Below are 15604 nucleotides of genomic sequence, written 5' to 3' on the forward strand. Positions count from 1 at the left end.
ACTGAGAGCTTACGTATAATCCAGAAGCAAGAGGAAGGTAAAGAAAGAACTAACAGGAATAGGCCTGGACTTTTTAAACCTAAAAGCCAATCCTCAGTGACACTTCTCCACCGGCAAGACCACACCTCCTAATCCTACTCAAACAGTTCCACCAACTGGAGACCAAGCATTCGAATGTGTGAGTCTGTGGGGATCATTCCCATTCAAACCACTTTTGTCTTCCCACTCATTTTACCAGGGTCAGAGTATTTACCAGCAAACTGGCCATATTTCACATTCTGCTCACACTAGCTGATTTCATCGTTTTCTTCTACCCTGCAATGGAATCATTGTTTTTCCTTTCCGTAGGCTTTAGCTGAGGTTTCCCCCAGCATTTTCTGAAATGTACCTGCAAGATAAGAGAATCTAACACTGATATTAGAATCTGTCCTTCCTGTAAACATCAGGTCTTCTGATACTACCACATGAGTCAGCCAAGGGTACAGAGGTAGAAATATGAATTTGTGTTGGGGCAGTTTAACTATGATTCCATCCTAACTCCCCTGTATGCTAAGTATCCCTGCCTTTTAGAGAGATTTACAAAGGGCAGAACAAATAAAAATTGGGGGGCTATATACATGGTGCAACTTCAATAATAATTTCTTTTTAAAGATTTATTTATTTATTATGTATACAATATTCTGCCTACATGTCTGCCTGCAGGCCAGAAGAGGACACCCAATCTCATTATAAATGGTTGTGAGCTGCCATGTGGTTGCTGGGCATTGAACTCAGGATCTCTGGAAAAGCAGCCAGTGCCCTTAAGCTCTGAGCCATCTCTCCAGTCCGTTCAATAAATAATATATATTAATTAGTATATTATTAACAGCAAGCTCATACGTTAATTGTTCATAGGTTTTTAAATTGAAAAGTTAGAAATGTCTGTGGGAAATATAGAAATAGGGGATGAGACATGACTTACAACCTACAATAGATGAATAACTACACAAACTTTTTAAAGGCTGTGGTAGGGTCTGTCCCTTCATCAACACCAGAAATAAAAATTCTCCCAGGATTTGTTCAGTCATCTCTCAAGACAAGAAAGGACTTGGTGTTTGGGAAATTGAGCAAGTTGTTGGTTGTATGTGTAGGTAGGTTCCTGAAATCCATTGAAAAGAGCCTATTGAGTGACCATAAGCCTCTGGAATGGCTCTAGTATAATTCAAGTGAGAGTCAAGTCCTAAAGGTAGTTTTGCTAACCACTGAAAAGATTTACTATCACCAAGAACACTCTTTTACAAGTATGTTGATGTAGCAAGAATATTTCCATTTTTTTATGGACAGTCAAGAAAGAAGAGAAAAACTTAAGGACACTTGAAAGGAGGGATGCCCAGGGTTAGGAAAACCTGAGGTTTATAATAATTGTTAAAAATTGAACCTTAGAGGGCAGCTAGAAATGCAGGTCCAGAGCTCTGTAGTTCCCAAGCGCCCAGTGCACTATGGATATCTCCATTAATTCTTGAGAAGGCAAACAATATGGAGAGGGAAACATAGGTAAGGAGGCCAAAAAAAAAAAAATACCAGAAATTTGTAACTCACCTCTCACTCAGAAGCATCAAAATCTTGGACAATTATTATCTGTTGTTATTACTAGTATCTTCCTTTCCTTTTCTACAAAAAGAGGAAATGATGAACAAAAATAATACTGAAATGAAGTGGTCCAGGCCTCTCTGGAGAGAGGTCATTTCTGGCTTTCCAAAGTCTCAGGTCTTTGTACTTGTACCGTTCAGTATTTTCATCAGTGATTTAAAGTAAGAACCTGGCACCATCAGTAAGTCTCTAAGCTGTTTTTGATTGGCAGGAAAGTATTAAAATTATTGGGGCATTTTTTTGAACTGAATGTGTTTCAGTGATTCTCCTCCCTCTGTCCTCCCCACTCTTGTTACCCCTAGGCTTCCCTTCTCCTCCTCTAAATTCTTTCATCAGTCTTCCTTTCCTCTTTCGTGTCTTGTGTGTCCTTTCTCCTACACTCTATCCTTCTTCATCACCATTTTTATCTTCTCTCAGTATTCTTTCTAGTTTATTAGCTTTTACCTACATTTCCATTTTAATGAAATTTTACAAAGATTTTAAAACTATTACATTGATAGAGTTAGTGTCATAGTTACCTTCAATTTGACGGTTGACACACCATTAGAGTCACTTGTGAAGAATTATCCTCCACCAAAGAATTGCCTCAATTAGATTGACCTATGGCCATGCCTATGGGGCATTTTCTTACTGGCTACTTGTTTAAGTTGTGCCAGCCCTAGACAGGTGGACCTGGGCTATATAAGAAAATTAGTTTAGAAAACTAGAGGAAGTAAAACAATAAGCTCTATTCCCTCAGGTTTATGCTTCAAGTTCCTGCCTTGCCAGTCCTTGAGGTTGGACTGTAACCTGTAAGATGAAATCAACTCTTTCATCCCCAAGTTGCCTTTAGTCCAAAAGTTTAACACAGCAACAAAAAAATTAAATTAGGACAGTTAGAATCTCCCCAAAATTCAAAACCACAAAACATGAACACATATAAATAGTAGCCAACATGTTTGGTTTAGAACGTTTAGAATATGCAAGATGTCAGTATTAAGAACTGTTCATGAAACTATTTCATCTTCAGTGTGCAGATTTTTGATGTACAGGAAATAAACAGGAAAATAACATGTTTACAACATCCAGAAAAGGCTGTTTGGTGATATTTTCAAAAGAATGGACCAATATCAAGTGTGTAGTAAATCGATCATAAGGTGATGAAGCTGGCCAACATGTTGTCACCAAATTTCAAAAGAGAAAGAACTAAATGCTGTGTGGTTCAAAGCTGCGCGTTAAGAGCACCATTGCTAAGGGCTGAGGAAGTATTTGGCAGTCTTTATTATGAAGAATGAAATTACCTTCATAGTGTCTAGATGGTCCTATAGGGTTTGTGTGATTGTAAGTACTTGGTAGTGACTTAAAGGACCTTTTCTTTTTTTCCTTTTTAGCTTTGATTGTGGCTTCTTGGATGGAGAGAGTTCTTTTGAATGCTGCTCCATAGACCCCCTGACAGGCTCCCACTATGTCTGTCGCAGAAGCCCCCGACTCCTCACCAATGGCTACTACATTTGGACTGAGGACAGTTTCCTTTGTGACCCAGATGGCCACATCACTCTGAACCCCTCCCATACCAGTGTTATGTACAAGGAGAACTTAGTTAGGTAAGTAGAGAACACTGTAAAGGCCTTGTCCTTTACAATGTTAAAGGGCCATTCTGCTAACCACTCGTTCATCCACATAGCTGAACACAACGCTGCCCAAAAGTATGAGAATAAAAGAGGAATTGGAAGCAGGGGAAGCAAACATGAAAACAAATAAAAATAAAATGAAGTGATACACATGCTGGGGTGGAAGTTTTGAATTCTAAAAGATTTAGGTTACCTGTTAAAGTAGGAAATGGAGAGCCATGGAGAAAGGCACAGGCAAAGGATTTTGAGAAACCCTCATACAATTGGGAAAATGCAAGAGTCTTGGTAGGGATACAGTTTAAGGAAGGGGTTTCCTACAAGAAAGACGGATAAAATATCCGAATTGAGAATCATGAATAATTAGGGCTTAGAATTGGGGAATGTCTCAGTGGGTCAAATGCCTTGTGTACAAGCATAGGGACATGAGCTCAGATCCCTAGCACCACACAGAAGCCACCCACAGCATTGTGCATCTGTAATCCCAGTGCTGGGAAGGCAAAGACAAGTACAATCATGGAATTCATTGACCGCACAATCTAGTCCAATCAGAAAGCTCCAGATTATGGAGATGGGTTAAATTAAGATATAAGAGTTAGCTAAGAAGAAACTAGAGCTAATGGGCTAAGCAGTGATTTAAATGATATAGTTTCTGTGTGATTATTTTGGGGCTGAGCAGCTGGGAACCAACAAATGGCCTCTTACAACACATTTCCAGTGGATTATTTTCAACCCGAGGTGACTGCTACTCACTGCTTTCATTTCTTCCCAGAATATTTAGAAAGAAAAAGAGAATCCACCGTTCTCTTTCTTCTCTCCTGGACCTCAGAGCCTCTAAATCTTGGCTGCATGGAAGCATCTTTGGAGATGCTGATTCACTTCCAAGTGAGGACATCTGGCTGGAGGGTAGTATCAGAAGCGTGGGTATGTACCATTGCAATGAAAATGGTGATATCAGCTTTTGCATAAATGGCATGATGCAATGCCATTTGTGAATGACAGTTATATAGTCCTGACCCAACACACAGTTCAGAGATGACTATCATTTTGGTGGAGAGGGTGATGCTAGAATTCAGAATTTCATTGACATGCTTCCACATAACCAATGACTGAAATACAAAGGTCATATCACGCAAAAAAGTCAGAGTGTAAAAATCTGCATCAGAATGTTGATAGTACTCAGAAAACATCGGCCCATTTCCAGTGTGAGTTTGCATGCGTGGAACAGACGTGGAGAAGTGATAATGGAGGCAAATTTATAAGACCTGTATTGGAGACAGTGACCTGGAATCAGGGTTCAAATCTCAGTTTTGGCATCCTGGGGTAGCAACTTTGTTAAGTCTCAATGACTTTAGTTTGAAAACATGGTGTATGCATGCATATGCCTGTTGCATGAGGCTGCTTGTTCATTCCCGGCTGCCCAGACTTGAAATAACCACACAGAAACTATATGTGTGTATGTGTGTGTGTGTGTGTGTGTGTGTGTGTGTGTGTGTGTGTTAGGAACTCAAAGCCCATTCATTCATTCATCAAAATCCTTTACTACATGTCCTGTGGAAACCACTGCACTGAGCACTTGTTCTAAGCTAAATAAGACACAACGATGACCTTGGGAAACTATTTTCTCAGGTAAGGAGGGAAATAGGTTTGGGAACGGTTACAGTATAATGCCTTAAGTGTTGTAGCAGGGTTAGGGAGATCGAGAGAATGGTGGTGAGACAGCTAATACATAAAGCAGAACGATAGTATGAGCTCAGCTTAGATAAGACCAGAAGGGTTTCAGGTATAATAACACCCAAGAGGGTGTTAAGAAAGGAATGGCTTACTAGGCAGTAGGAAGCCAGAATGACATTGCTGCCTGCTCTATTCCACTTTCCAAATTGCTGGGATTTTGGACTTTCCAAGGTATATATTGTGGCTAGTCTTTCCTTCATAACACATATAAATCCCTTTGGCTTTCTTGTGATTCTTAGAATCGACTTAAGTTTTAGCAACAAGTACAAAGTGAGAAGGAAGAGACTTGGGCAAACAGTGTGGAATGTGGTAGTGGTGTGCTGAAGTCAAGTGAGGCACACCTGAGCACAGGTCCCTGCACAACTGCTCTCACCTCCATCCCATGCCTCTGGTCCCATCTTCAACGTCACTTTCTTTCTTTTCCCTTACATACATTGTACTGTGATCACCACAGATACACCATTGTTTGCAAGAATGGATCATTTCAATGAGTGCTCTCAGGTTGAGAACTCTACAAGAACCCATCCCTTTAATTAGGAAGACTTTTTTCCTAATGGGGCCTAAAACTGTCTTTTCCCTGAGTACAGTGTTGAACAAAGCCAATGAAGCTGCTGATTCTTATGGACACTATATTTTTTTGTAAGAAATAGGCCAAACATATTATTTATCATGTTAAAAACTGTGACTTACACAAAGAAAAATTAAGAGGAAAACAATGATACAAATTTGTGCCATCTCTCCAGTTTATCCTGGTTTGGATAATATTCTGAAGTACTATACATTGGCACCAAAAGGGAAAAACTGGATGGATACTACAGATTTCCCAATTCAAATGATATGAAGATTCTAGTGTGTGTGTGTGTGTGTGTGTGTGTGTGTGTATAATGCTAGATTTATTTTAAAAGAATAAAATGAATCTTCATCAAATGAAGAATAAGTCACACAATAGGAACAAATGATTAATGGAACCAAGTGCAATCTAGTTCCAATAACAAGGAACTCTAAGAAGGACACAGACAGGAGGCAGGACTCGGGGGTTGGACTAAGAAAAACAGATGGTGGAGGCCTGAAGAACCTTCTGTGCCTTATTGAGAAGACAGAGTTTATTGAATGATTAAAGGAAATTCTGAAGGATCGTAAGCAGGGCGAAGACACATGAGATTTTGATTTTCAAAGTTATTTTTCTAGTAGTATGCAAGTGAAGATTGGATGGAGAGTCACTGGCATGAGCTCAAAAGTAAAGAAAAGCAACAAGCATTCCAAGAAAGTGAGAGGAAATAGAAGCAAAAGAGTTAAGGGCTTTTTTGTTGTTGTTGTTGTTGTTGTAGAATTGACAGATTTGTAACAATTAAATGAGACTTGAGGAAGTGAGGGGAGTTTAACAAATGGATGGATTTCATTTGGGGGATGGAATAAAGACACCTGACAGTGTCAGCTCTGATAGACAGGAAGGCAGAGTGATGAGAGGACATGACTTTTGGGTCAAGTGCCCCTGAATTCAAGTCCTGGAACTACCTCTTCCCACTTGTGTGTTCTTGGGCACATTGATTAATTTTTTTGATCTTCCACTTCTTTGTCAATATAATGACAAAGATAATACCATGTGGACTGCTGTTAAGATGAATTGCAGTAACTCATAAAAAGTATCAAATGAGTTTGGGATTTATGCTCTACTCAATACATTTATTTTTATTGTTTTTAAGTATCCTCCAAGGCCAGAGGGCTAACGACCCCATGGGCTGGAGTTACAAATGATTATGAGCTGTCATGTCGATTCTGTGAGCCAAACTGGGGTCATATGGAAAAGTATCAAGTGATCTTAATCGTTGAGCCATCTCTCCAGCCCAGTTGGCCAATCAACATGCTCAGTATTTAACAGACTTACATTTGTGTGTGCACGTGTGTGCGCACACGTGTGTGTGTCTGTGTATTTACTTTCTCACTATGAATATAAATAATTAAGATTGAATTTCCTTTAAAATAAAAGCACCAAAGAAACAGCAAAAAACTGAAAGTGACCAAGAGAAGCCAGTTTCCATAAGGTAGCAAAGAACACAAAAATGGTGCCTGGTAACTATACCTCATATCTTGATGGTTATTTTTCTTGTTCTGTGGCAAAATTCAGGACAAGAAGCAATTTAGAGGAGGAAGGATTTATTCTGGCTCACAGTTTTAAGGTATACAGTCCAGCACAGCAGGGAAGATGTGATGGCGGAAGAGCGGGGTAGCCGGTCCAATTGTGTGTATGGGTCTGGAAGCAGAGAGCAAAGAGGAAATGCAGCTGTGTTTATAAAACCCTGAGGCCTACTTTGAATTACCTACTCCGTCCCACAAAGTTCCACCTCCTAAGAACTCTGCCACATTTTCAAACCAGGAGGTGACAAACACATGAGCTCATGGAAGACATTTCACACCTAGACCACAGCCCTGGGGAATGGCTAGTACAAAAACCATTTTCACGTATTTGGAAATTGGCATCTGGCATCCATAGTTGGTTCTTCCAAACGTGCCCAAACAACTTGAAAGCAGTTGGACCACAGTGGCGTTGCACATGCATGAGGTATCTTATTAGGATTCTCATGGTTGTCAAATACCTCCTAAATATAACAAATCAAACCACCCCTTCCAAAAATCAGTAATTAGTCAACCTGGGTGCACACAAGACTTGGAAAGCTCTCATCTCTGCTCTCAGCTGTAATCAAATTTTCTCAGACGTCTAGTTTTCCGGTTTTACCCAAGGCCTCTTGATTTATCAGCCATTTATTTTTCTCTGGAAATGGAGCCTAGTTAGAAGACTCCAGAAGAATTCAAAATTAAATTGTTTTGCTATTTTCTCTCTGTGCGGCGGCTGCAATCAAACACTATTTCCCCTGATTTTCTCATACTTCATTTTTGAGACGAGAGACTATTTTGCCTACTTGGTTTGTCCTCCTCTAACCCCTTCCCCAGCTGCACACAGATACCTTCCCTCATTAGTCGCAATTCATTCTTTAGCCTTGGCATTTTTGCAGTTCCCAAGTTCCCACCCCACCCCACACTGCAATTTGGAATGTGTTCCTAGAGCTGTGAGTCACCATGAAAAAGAACAGAGAATTCGCACAGGGGCAACTGAATGGAGCAGGGTCTTCCTTGAGCCCCGTCTGTTGGCCCTTGGACAGGCAAGTCCCAAGCTTGTGTTCTGAGCTTTTCTCTAGCTAGAACTTCTGTATGTGCCCTCAGTGGTTATGTTTATCTGTGGCTTTGTGCTTCTCTCTCAAATAATAGAATGTTTATTTTATGTGAAAAGGTGTGGAAAGTGTTCATGGAATATATATACTATACAAACTTGTCCTTTTTAAACAAATACAATCTGTCTTGAATTTAAAGAAAATGGATGAAACAGCATAAAATTAATACTTTCAAGTATAACACAACTAAATATTTTTCTGAAGTATTTGATGTGTTAAGAGCCATTCATTTATTATTAAATATAGCAAAAGATGAAAGCCAGTCAAAGGAAACTTTGAGTTGTGGCAGATCATGTCTTTTTAGAGACAGATATCTCCTTGGTCATTTTGAGTAAATTAATAATTTTTATGATTTCTGTGTTTAATGCTATCATTTAAATGTTCTCTGTAGGATTGCTAATATGCCCCATAAGAGGCATTTGCTTTATTTAATTCAATTATCAGTGCTAATTCTCTAAGTTAAACCAGGTAATCCTGAAAAACAGCACAGGATATTTTTTTTTCTGTTGCCACAGAGCCTGCCTCGCCTTCTGGGATCATAACTAGCCTTTCAGGAATGTGTGATCAGCCAGGATATCCTGGACCCTTTCTTACTTCCATATTGATTTGGTCATCTAGCCATCTCATTCTCTCTTTTTAAACAGCTTTACTGAGGTGTAATTGATACACAAAGGAATGTACACATTTAATATGCACAACTTAATGAGTTAACTATATACAGACACCTGTTAGCTATCAGCATAATTAACATAAATGGCATACAAAGTTACTCTTTAAGACACTTTATGTCCTTCTCTGTGTTGTGCACAGATGTAGGTGTGTTTTAAGAACAGGTAACATAATCCATCTTCTTAACAAATTGTTAAATACAGGCACCTAACTGTGCCACACACATCCTTAAAACTCATCCTCTTAATGTAATGGAAATGCTACGCTCTCATTTTTTCTTCACCTCCCAACTCTTGAAGCCCTGGTAACCATAACTGAAATTTCTGCTTCTGTGAGTTTATCTATTTAGATCCTTATAGAAGTAGTCTCAGTATCTGCCCCTTTGCACTGAATCAATCATCTTAGCAAACTGTCATGCAGGTCTTTCCATGTTGTTGCAAGTGGCAGGATTACCTTCCTTATTTAAGGCTGAGTGACATTCGATTAGATACACATGCCACATTTTCTTGATGCATTCATCTGTGGGCAGCCACTCAAGTTTCATCTGTGTTTGGGCTGCTGTGAGCATGCCCTAGGACAAGCTCTACTTGTGATCCTTACTGGTTATCTGTTGTTTTCTTTTATCTATGGCAACCAATAAAGATGTTTCCTTATGCCCAGAAGCCATGGGAGAATGGCAGGAAGGGATATGCATGGGTGGCAGGGACTCCACCATCCAAAAGTACCAGCTCATTGGTTCAGTATCTAGGCTATGTATGACCGCAGGTTGAATGAGGCCACAGGGTTGGACTTCTTGAAGCCTATGTCTCACATCAGCCTCAGCTTCTATAGGGGTGAACACTGACCCACTGCCTATGGTTACCGAAGCCTTGTACTTGTCTCAATTTCTCAGCCTCACGTGATCTCCACATTCATGAGCATAGTCAACTTTTCTTTTTTAAATTGAGGACAATCTATGAACTAAGTACTTGATTACATTTTCTGCTGCAGATGAGGTTACTTGTTCTTCTTGGAGCATCTAATCGCTGATGGAGGTGGGCATGAATAAAAGGTCACATGAATTACGTATTCCGTAGCCGAGTTTTATAAGATATTGTAAATTATGAACTGTCTTATGAAGGCCGAGAACAGGATATTTGGATCAGAGTAAAGGCAAACAGCTAACATAACACTCCTCAGAGTGATTGGAAGAGTTCTAAAGCTCACAGCACTTTATTATCTTGGTCTGTTATCTCTTTGACAGAATTCTCCAACTTAGTATAACTGGCCTTGGGGGATGGTTGTGCATCAGTGTGTCAGACACCCGGTATTTTAAAGCATGTTCGTAGCATACGCAGCCCCTATTTACAGACGACAGAAATAGCCTACACATCCCCAGTTATGATAAGCAACAGCGCCTTCAGATGTTATCAAAGAGTCCCGGGGAAGACAAAATATCTCATAAGTAAAAACTCTTGCTATAAGGGGACCCCAAGTGTCTTAGTAGTCCCAAACCCATTCTAGTTCCAATGAGGACTCAGGAGCTCTAAGGGCTCACTGCTTAGAGTGTTTTAGCCAGGAGGCTTGTGTCCCATTCACTCTGGAGACTCATTAGTGACTCCAAATTCCTAATAGAATAGTCTTAGAAACCCGAACATGACAGGAGGCTTTGAAAATATCATATTGTCTTAGTCCAATGAGAATCATCTTCAAGTCTTCTTCACCAAGCTCATTCTTCCATCTAGCCATCTAGCTCACTGGGAACCTACCCTATTGTCTCTTGAGACTGATGTCTTGGCTTTGCCCTCCCTTCCCTCTCATCTCCTCCCCCTGTGCCTGGCCCATTATCTTCCTACTACCTTCTAGTAGAATTCCTGCTCATCCTCCAGCTTTCTGCTTCAGCTCTGCCTCCTCTGTGAAACCTTCCTGTGTTCTCCCAGGTAGACACAGGCATTCTTTTCTAGACTTCCCCTGTAATACAACTTGGCTCCTCTAGTTCTGGGAATATAAGTGCATCAAGGAAATAAATAGACTTCTCTCTACTTCTGCAAATCACCTGTCTTTTCCAAGTTTTGCGGCAGTTTCTTAAATCCTCTGGCTTGAGGATTTCCCTGAGGTGTCACTGGAGCCTGCCTTGCTTCTGTCTTTCTCCCATCTGGCATCTTTCCTCTGTCTTCTCATGTGTTGGGCTTTCCCTGACAGCAGTGGAACCAGAAAAAGTCTTTCTGATTGTTTACTAGGACTGATCAACTTCAGCTTGCTTCCCTCGAGGTTCCTAATGCATGGGAAAAAAAACTGCCTTCCAGAGTGCTTCTTTTCTCTCCCCCTTTTCTTCAGTTTCTGCTCCCTCTAAAATCATTTTAGGCCATAGCTATTCCCCACCACACTTCGGTTGTGTCCTTTCTGGAGATCCTTTCACTACACATTCAGCCCGGTAAGGAGCAGGTGGCAGAGGATATCATTTATCCCACAGTAAATTCAGGGGAGGTTAGAGTACGCGGTAAGTAATGGAGCCTAGAAGAATCTGGGGGAAGAATCAAGAAATCCTTTCATGGAGGGACAATTTCCTAGATGTCCAATTCAAAATTTAAAAAAAAAGTCTTCCTTTTGCCAAGGAGATACTCTGGATAATCTTTCCCATCTGGAAACATCATTTAATGACAACCCAGATCTTCCTGTCTCCACCCCCGAAGTGACCATCCCACACTCGACCACAAACTCTGCATATTATAATCCATATTAATAGTAAAAGCTTCCAGTCCTTCATCTATCCCACGCCATGAGATGTTTACATTGCTCCTCATCTTCCTCAGTCATCACATCACTGTGGAAGTTGGAAACTATCTGCTTTAGAGATGAAGAAATTAGAGATCATAAAATTAAAATAAAATGACCTATGTCACTCTTATTATAATTCATATTCCAGATTTCCTGAAGCCTAAGACTTGGCAGTTTCCATCCAATTTTATGATGTATTTTAATCAATAAGATCTGGTTACATGCATCTCTACCCAACCAACAAGGCTTTTCTTCCTGTCTCCCCCTGATTGAGCTCCCCCGCCCCTCTTCACACTAGGATTTTCACCTCCCTTGGGTCAGTGTCTGTCTCTGCTCCCTTTTATCCCTCCCATATAAATATAAGTGACCAGAGATATATGGACTCAGCGAACATTTTGAATCTGTGATCTGAATATTCCACTAGACATGGAACCAAGACTCCTATGAACCCTAAAATTCTTGTCTAATCGAAAAAATCAGGTGATATTGCAAATGAAAGAAAAACAAAATATCCATCTCCACTCCATCATCTTCCCTGAAATAAAATTAAAAAGTTTCTGCACCCCAATAAGTCTCTCCACTGATGCAATAATCAGAATCAGGCCAAATCAAACCAAATTAGAAAAAGCCCAAGTTTAATGGATACAAATGCTCCTGGATGACTTTCTAGCCTCCTAGAGAGGAGACAGGGAAGGAAGACTGGAAGTTTGTTCTCTGGGAGGCAGTTTAAATACCCTGTGGGAGTGGTCTTGAGTATCCCTGGAGGGGTCATAGTTTGGTGAGCTTTCTCTGGGGTGGAGTCTGAATTGAGGCAACTCCTAGTGGGAGGGAGCTTAGGATGGAACTTCCGTCTGAACATTCCAGACTCTTTGGATAAATTGATGCAAGGGGATGGGATGAGGCTTCCAAACAAACAAAAATAAGTTAGAACAATTTCCCCAAATACCAGGCCAGCAGGTCAAAACTGAAATCCAAGCAATGATGGCAAGAGTACTCTGGGCACCTATTACCTAGGGTTCTCCATCTTTCACGACCACATTTGTTTTTCTTTGCCATGTGAGATGATATCTCTGTACATTTCGCAATGTGGGATTGTGAACAGCTCTCTTAGACATTCTCTGAAGGAAGCCACGCAGCTTGGATGGAGTAATGCTATACCTAGGCTTTATACTGGCTCCTGGCAGTTATCGAGGGCCAACACTGGTGGAAGAAATATTAACTCCTTGGATCAGTATAAATTTGAACTTGAAACCCACTTTCAAGAGAGTTTCAAGGAGATAGTTTCCTGAGTGGGCTTGAGCTATTGAACAAACTTTTGTTCATTTTGTTTTGTTTTGTTTTTTTCCCCTCATCTTTTCATGGGGAGAATAGAGTATTTCAACCCTGCAGGGACTTGGTTCTCATTTTCTGCCTCTTTTAAGAATAAGGAGCCTTTCTTCATGCGCTATAGCACCATTTCAACAAGAACCATTTAGTTATGACTTTCAAATGCTCCTTTCCATCCCCCAATCCCTGTCAGTTTCAGCCACAGCTCTTGTTTAGGGGTGTGAGTGGCCTCAGCTTGCCTGCTGGGAATGACCTTTTCTTTTGAGTTTAAGTACACAGCTTGAAAAGAATGTGTGTTGGATACTTGCCATCCTTTAAGCCAGCCCAGGAAACACCTGCATTCCAGGCAGCACTTCTGCCTGCTCTTTGTGAATGTCTGTGTCTACAAGCCAGAGTGTTCTGCATTGTCTTAAGTTCTCACCTACAGACAGGGGAGTGAAACTAAGCTTTGGGTAGATATCACACAGACCATCAAAGCCGGAGCCTTGAGAATTCTTAGGACATTCATTCCAGATGAATCAAATCAGTGGATTTTGGTGGGTTAAGGGGAGGCACTACCTATATAGTTGAAAGTCATCCTTACTTACTGATTTCATTCTTTCCAGCAACGTTCTAACTTGGAAGGTTTGGGGTCTTTTAACCTTAGATTCAGCTCAAGAGTCAGCAACCAAGTGACCCATGTTGAGGATACCAGATGTTCCTAGGAGTTATCTTAGCATGTTTCAACTTTTTGTGTTACAGGATTTGAGATTAAACTTGACCATTCTTTGAGAGGCATTGGTAGTCTAGTTCCAGAGTTAGTAAAATGTATTTATAAACGAACCATTATAAGAGAGCACATGTGTGTTTTATAAACTATTTGCACCAAGTATCCTCTGTGAATGATAAAACAAAGCATGTATTTGCTATTCAATAGTTCATTCCGTGTTTCCATGTGTTTTATAGACAGTGGATTTCCATAGCGACACCTATCACAATATATTCTGCCACTTACTTCCTACCTGAATATAAACCTCATGAAACAAATGGTGACATGTGTCTAATTGACTATTGCTTCTCAACAGCATGGTCTGATATACAGTCACATTCAATAGATGCCAAATAAGTGAAATGCAAATTGGAAGGAGGAATTATCTTTGTTATGAAGTTTAATGTTGTAAAAATGTGATGCTCAATTGCTCACACGTATACTTCAAAAAAATCCATTCACCATCTAACATCACATGGAGGCTGAGGATGAGATAACACATCTCCTTGCCTACATGGGTATTAGAATACCATTTCATGATTTCTTCCAGGGCCACCTGGATTTTACTATATATATCATAGTGTATGTTATTTTACCTAGTTGAAATACCACATGAATGTGTACATGGTGACAGCCTTACTAAGGCACAGTTCATCACTCCCCATCATCTGTAAATGGATCCCCTACCCTTGGGAAGTCAGTGTGTTCTGTGATCTGTCCTCTATCTTGTTGTAAGATTATATTTTCCTGGATTCTATGGAGTCATGTTATTGTCACCGCTATACTTGTCCTCCCTCACAAAACTCTCATCCCTCTTATTTTTGCTTAGCATTCTGAAGATAAGTCTTTTAGACCCCAAAGGATGGGGACATATTAAAATACCATCTTATCCAGAAAGGCTCCTCCTCCTCTCCCCCACTAGCGCAGTAGACACTGATTGTTGGGAACTGTACATAGGTCAGCTTTGTTGATCAATTTCTACTGTCAACTTGACACAACCTAGGATTTGTCTAGATCAGGTTGGCCTGTGGGCAAGTCTGTGGGCAATTATCTTGCTTATTAATTGATTTAGCCCACTGTGAGATGCACCAATTCCTAGGCTGGCACCCCGGACAGTGTAAGAATAAAAAAGCTATCTGAGCAGAAACAAGCAGTTGGTACGAGTGGACTTCTTTCTTCTAAATATTGCTGGGGGTGGGGGTGCTCCGTGACTAGCTGCTTGAGTTATTTCCTTAACTTACTCGAAATGATGGTCTGTAACCTGGAACTATAAGCCAAATACAATTTTTCCCCTAAATTGCTTTAGGTCAGGGTGTTTCATCATAACAAGAGAAATAAAACTACAATAGCATCATTGGATGTACACACACACACACACATGCACGCATGCACGCACGCGCACACACACACACATGCATGCATGCGCGTGCGCACACACACACACACATACACACACACACACAGGAAGAGAGTGGGAAAGGGAGATGGGGAGAGAGAGAGAGAGAGAGAGAGAGAGAGAGAGAGAGAGAGAGAGAGATTAACTCTTTTGCTTTCCCAGGAAGTGATCTGAACTGTTCTTCCCTGAGTGATGGATGGGAGTCTCAGAAGCCAATCCCAGACACTTCAGAAGCCTCCTCTTCTGGCCACATCCTGTCTCAGCATCTCAAAGAAAGCTCCGAGAGTTCCTCTCTTCAGCCTCAGATGAGAACATCAGGACATTTCCAAAAGAACATTTCAGTGCATTCTAGTGAGTCTTTTTTAATCTTTGCCACACCCAAAGAATTCTTTCTTTTTGCCATCTGAGAACGAGGTAACAGTGACTAATATGTGCTAAGGAACTGGTATCAACCTGCTGGAGGAAGGAGCAGCTTAGGTGGTGTGCAGATGATGCAGAGGAAGTGCCTGCC

The 15604-nt window shown here is 40.7% G+C and overlaps 1 protein-coding gene across 1 annotated transcript in view; it reads left to right on the forward strand.

Annotated features, from left to right (window-relative positions):
• The window catches only part of Tmem71 (transmembrane protein 71), a 40062-nt gene that overhangs the window by 1975 nt on the left and 22483 nt on the right, over positions 1 to 15604 (forward strand). The window contains exons 3-5 of the mRNA XM_050144863.1: positions 3000 to 3212; positions 4009 to 4160; positions 15256 to 15444. Coding sequence (XP_050000820.1) covers positions 3000 to 3212; positions 4009 to 4160; positions 15256 to 15444 — 554 coding nt within the window. The remainder of the gene's footprint in view (positions 1 to 2999; positions 3213 to 4008; positions 4161 to 15255; positions 15445 to 15604) is intronic.

This window comes from Alexandromys fortis, unplaced genomic scaffold (assembly GCF_014885135.2).
Source record: "Alexandromys fortis isolate MF-2015 unplaced genomic scaffold, M_Fortis_MF-2015_v1.1 scaffold_2_1_26212458, whole genome shotgun sequence".
NCBI classification, from domain to species: Eukaryota; Metazoa; Chordata; class Mammalia; order Rodentia; family Cricetidae; genus Alexandromys; species Alexandromys fortis.